General features: G+C 40.7%; 1 protein-coding gene across 1 annotated transcript in view; it reads right to left on the bottom strand.

Moving 5' to 3' along the window:
• Positions 1-4,816, bottom strand: part of parga (poly (ADP-ribose) glycohydrolase a) — a 100,117-nt gene that overhangs the window by 33,471 nt on the left and 61,830 nt on the right. The window contains exons 10-12 of the mRNA XM_070440566.1: positions 1,163-1,242; positions 981-1,041; positions 774-849 (exon numbers count right to left, since the gene is read on the bottom strand). Of these exons, the coding sequence (XP_070296667.1) occupies positions 774-849; positions 981-1,041; positions 1,163-1,242 (217 nt within the window). The remainder of the gene's footprint in view (positions 1-773; positions 850-980; positions 1,042-1,162; positions 1,243-4,816) is intronic.

Below are 4,816 nucleotides of genomic sequence, written 5' to 3'. Positions count from 1 at the left end.
GGTGGTGGGGGGGGCCCAGTCAGTCAGTTGGGTGGTGGGAGGGGCCCCAGGAAGCAGCACACACAGGGTCTGCTGTCTTTCTTTGACAGGCTGTCAGAGAGCCCCTCCTCACCAGAGAGCCCTTCACTCCGATGGCAGGGAGCCCAGGCCCTAGCTGAATCTGGTCATGTCACCCATCAGCTGTCAGCCCATGGCAACCACAGCCTCCACAGGCAAACTAAAAGGTGAAAGGGACTGGGGAGAGGGGGCCGGCCTGACAGGGAGAGAGGAGAACGGACTGGGTAGAGGGCAGAGGGAGTGCAGGGCCTCGACCCCAGTCCCAGCACGCACACGCAGTCCCACAGACGTGTTGTCACCCGTCCTCTTCCTCAAAAGGACCTGTTCAGTAGCAGTAAGCATTCTGAGTTAAAGCTAGGAGTACGTGTGCGAGGTCGCCTCTGTGATTGACAATCACAGTATATAAAAAAGAGAAGGGAAAAGGCAGGGAGCCCCTCTAGGCTGGATGTGTGGCTTAGAATATAGAACGAAGAACCCTGGAATGTACAGTAAGAATCCTGCTCCACCAAGATGCTTCTAGAACACTAAATCATGCTCTCTCGGAACAACACGTGTGCATGTAAAATGACTCCTTATTCCCTATTTCATCCACTACTTCTGACCAGAGGCCTATGGGCCTTTGTGTAAAAAAATTAAAAAATATTATATATATATATATAAATAATTAGTGCAGTAAATAGGGAATAGGGTGCCATTTGGTCTTCCGTACATCTTACCTGCAGCATGCCGTGTCCGTCGTCTTCTATGGTTCCTGCACATGTTATGTGAAGCTTGGTAAGCTGATTCTGGGAGCTGGAACATAGAGAAACGAATGGCCTTTTTTAGCTCGATCACCATTCAGTAAACATTTTTCCCCCTTTGTTCCTATTTGGATAAAATCCATACAATTATTAGATAAAATAAAAATAAAATAAGTGCTTTACTTTTTCCAATTTGGAGGACGATCCAAACATTTTCTTGTGAATGTTACAAGTCCAGTAGGTTCTGAAACATAAAACAAACGCGAAAAAAAGTTAAATCAATCATCAATGCTTTTGGTTTGAAACCGATATAAAATAATATAAAATAATTGACATAACATTGATTTGATAATATAAAACCTTACTTTGCTCGATTACACTTCTAAAATAGCACAAAAGTGTTTTAAGTTTCTCCCTCTTCTTTGGGGAAGAGCCCTCAAACAGCCTGAAAGGAAGTAAGAGTTCATGTTAAGTCTCAAAGAGAGGTCTTTCAAAGGCTACAGAACAGCTTAATAAATACATTTAAAATTAGTCTTGTTTCTAACGGTGTAATTAACAGTAGGGATGAACGATATATTGGTGAACATTTCGGAATCGGACGATATTAGCTAAAAATGCTAACATCGGTATCGGCCCGATGTCTAGAATGAACACCGATGTGAAAAACCGATGTCAAAGCTGACATGCATACCTATATAACGTAGGTACATGACGTAATGACSCCACGTAAAATGTTATGCTACACGTACAACACAGCATTCCTAACCTAGCCTACAATATCTGCTGTGTGGATCGAGCAGTTGTCACGTCCTGACCATAGAAAGCCTGTATTGTCTATGGTAGAGTAGGTCAGGGCGTGACTAGGGGTGTTTAGTCTAGTTTATTATTTCTATGTGGGGTTCTAGGTTTATTTTTCTATGTTGGTGTTTGTGTATGATTCCCAATTAGAGGCAYCTGGTAATCGTTGTCTCTAATTGGGGATCATACTTAAGTTGCATTTTTTTCACCTGTGGGTTATGGGATATTGTTTATGTTTAGTTGCCTGTTAGCACTGCATTGTCATCACTGTTCGTTTATTCTTTATTTTGTTTTGTATTAGCTTAAGTTTCACTTTCAATAAAATATGTGGAACTCGAAGTACGCTGCGCCTTGGTCCGACCATCATTATTACGAACATCGTGACAGCAATCAACAAGTCAAGCAGTCATTTGAAAGAGTAAGAACATTTTCAGCGAGACAACTCAAAAGGAGAAATCCATTAAAGCCAAGATAATGGAATTCATTGCTCTTGACAATCAACCGTTCTTTGTCGTGGGTGATGTTGGCTTTCGCCGACTGGTACACCGGTACAGACTAACGTTACCAAGTGCGCTATTGTTCAGATGTTGCCCTACCGGAGTTACACAGTAATAGCGTTACTGCTATTAGCTTCACGACATACTATGGAACGCCGTTCGGGTCTTTGCGTTGTTAGATAATAAACATTATTTGTTCGACCGCAACTTCTGGGGTAGCTAGCTTTAGCTTGGTACCTAGCTAGCACCAACACAACCAGCCTGAAAACAATAACCAGTAGAAACTGCAGTCATTTTCACTATTCTTAGCAATGATTTAGGAATCCTCGTGCGTAAGTATTAGCAAGGTTTCCACTTGTTGTTCGCCTATCGAAATTAAACTTCAGTTCATGAAAATAAATACCTAGCCAGCTACTTAACCCTGTTGCCCAAAGCTAACGTTATAAGCAGCCAGCTAGCTTCATCTGGCTAGTGATGCTCGACCGGACCGGGTTATGTATTGTGAAGCTAGCCACAATAAGGATTAGCCACAATAGTGGACTTTGCGGTTAGCCTTCAAAATAAAAGTATGTCATTGACAGTAATGCAAATTAATACAAGTAGTCGAATTATGCTATAATTGAGTAGATTATGATAAACGAGGTTGGAATGTTATATAAAATAAACAAAAACAATCAAATGTCTCGAGTCAATAAGTATTTAACCCTTTTGTTACGGCAAGCTTAAATAAATTCAGGAGTCAAAATATCTGTACCCCACACATACAATTATCTGTACGGTCCCTCAGTCGAGCAGTGAATTTCAAACACAGATTCAACCAAAGACCAAGGAGGTTTTCTAATGCCTTACAATGAAAAGGCACCTATTGGTAGATGGGTAAAATAAATATATTTGCAATATTCCTTTGAGCATGGTGAAGTTATGAATTACACTTTAGATGATATATCAACACACCCAGTCACAACAAAGATACAGGCGTTCTTCATAACTCAGTTGCCGGAGAGAAAGGAAACCGCTCAGGGATTTCATTATGAAGCCAATAGTGACTTTAAAGCAGTTAGAGTTTAATGGCTGTAACAGGGGAAAACTGAAGGATCAACAACATTGTAGTTACTCCACAATACTAACATAAATTACAGAGTGAAAAGACAGAAGCCTGTACAGAATACAAATATTCCAAAACATGCATCCTGTTTGCAACAAGGTACTAAAGTAATACTGCAAAGAATGTGGCAAAGAAATGAACTTTATGTCCTGAATACAAAGTGTTATMTTTGGGGCAAATCCAACACAACTKATCCTTGAGTACCACTCTTCATATTTTTAAGCATGGTGGTGGCTGCATCATGTTATGGGTATGCGTGTCACTGACAAGGACTTTTTTTTAAGCTAAGCACAGGCAAAATTCTTGAGGATAACCTGGTTCAGTCTGCTTTCCAACAGACACTGAGAGACAAATTCACCTTTCAGCAGGACACCTTTCAGCAGGACAATAACCTAAAACACAAGGCCAAATATACACTGGAGTTGCTTACCATGGAATGTTTCTAATAGGCCTAGTTACAGGTTTGACTTAAATCATGGGGCGGCAGGTAGCCTAGTGGTTAGAGTGGAGGGGCGGCAGGTAGCCTAGTGGTTAGAGTGGAGGGGCGGCAGGTTAGCTAGTGGTTTAGAGTGAGGGGCGCAAGGTAGCCTAGTGTTTAGAGTGGAGGGGCGGCAGGGTAGCCTAGTGTTTAGAGTGGAGGGGCGGCAGGTAGCCTAGTGGTTAGAGTGGAGGGGCGGCAGGTAGCCTAGTGTTTAGAGTGGAGGGGCGGCAGGTAGCCTAGTGTTTAGAGCGTTAGGCTAGTAACCGAAAGGTTGCACGATCGAATCCCCGAGCTGACAAGGTAAAAATCTGTCGTTCTGCCCCACTGTTCCTAGGAAGTCATTGAAAATAAGAACTTGTTCTAAAATTACTGGCCTACTTAAATAAAGGTTAAAAAAATTAAAATAAATAGGCTTGAAAATCTATGGGAAGAAAATGGTTGTCTACAAAGAATATAAAAAATAATAATGTGAAAAATTGTACAATCCAAGTATCCACCCCCACAAAGATAWAAAAAAAATGAAACTCCTGTCAATTTGGTGAAATCCTCACATCTGRACACTGCAAAAAATMGATTAAATACATTTTTCTCACCCATGAAAACATGTTTTTAAATTTAATGTATTCAAAATGAAATCTCATTTACGTATTAGAGTCACTAATATGTAATATAATATGTATTGAAGGACTGGGATGTGTGTGATCTAACTTTCTGGACTCAAACACCCAGTGTCTTTTTTGAGATGAGATTTCATTTTGAATACATTAAATTTAAAAACATGTTTTCACTTTGTCATTATGGGGTATTGTGTGTAGATGGGTGAGAAAAATATATTTAAACGATTTTGAATTCAGGCTGTAGCAACAAAATGTGGAATAAGTCAAGAGGTATGAATACTTTCTGAAGGCACTGGATGGAGGGATGTATTCTAAACAAGTATGTCCATACCATCTATTGGCTGATTTGGTGATCTGGAGCGCAGGTCATTTGTTTTAAAAGCGTTATGAAAAGTGATAGTGTGCTATATCCCCCTATCTCCAGTGATGAGAACCATGTAGCTAGAATGTAATCCTATACCACTTCCTGATTTCACAGACGGGACCATGAGAACCATGTAGCTAGAATGTAATCCTATACC

The sequence above is a fragment of the Salvelinus sp. IW2-2015 genome, unplaced genomic scaffold (assembly GCF_002910315.2).
Source record: "Salvelinus sp. IW2-2015 unplaced genomic scaffold, ASM291031v2 Un_scaffold2661, whole genome shotgun sequence".
Taxonomy (NCBI): domain Eukaryota; kingdom Metazoa; phylum Chordata; class Actinopteri; order Salmoniformes; family Salmonidae; genus Salvelinus; species Salvelinus sp. IW2-2015.
Note: the sequence above shows the minus strand (reverse complement) of the source record. Positions and strands in the feature narration are given on the sequence as shown.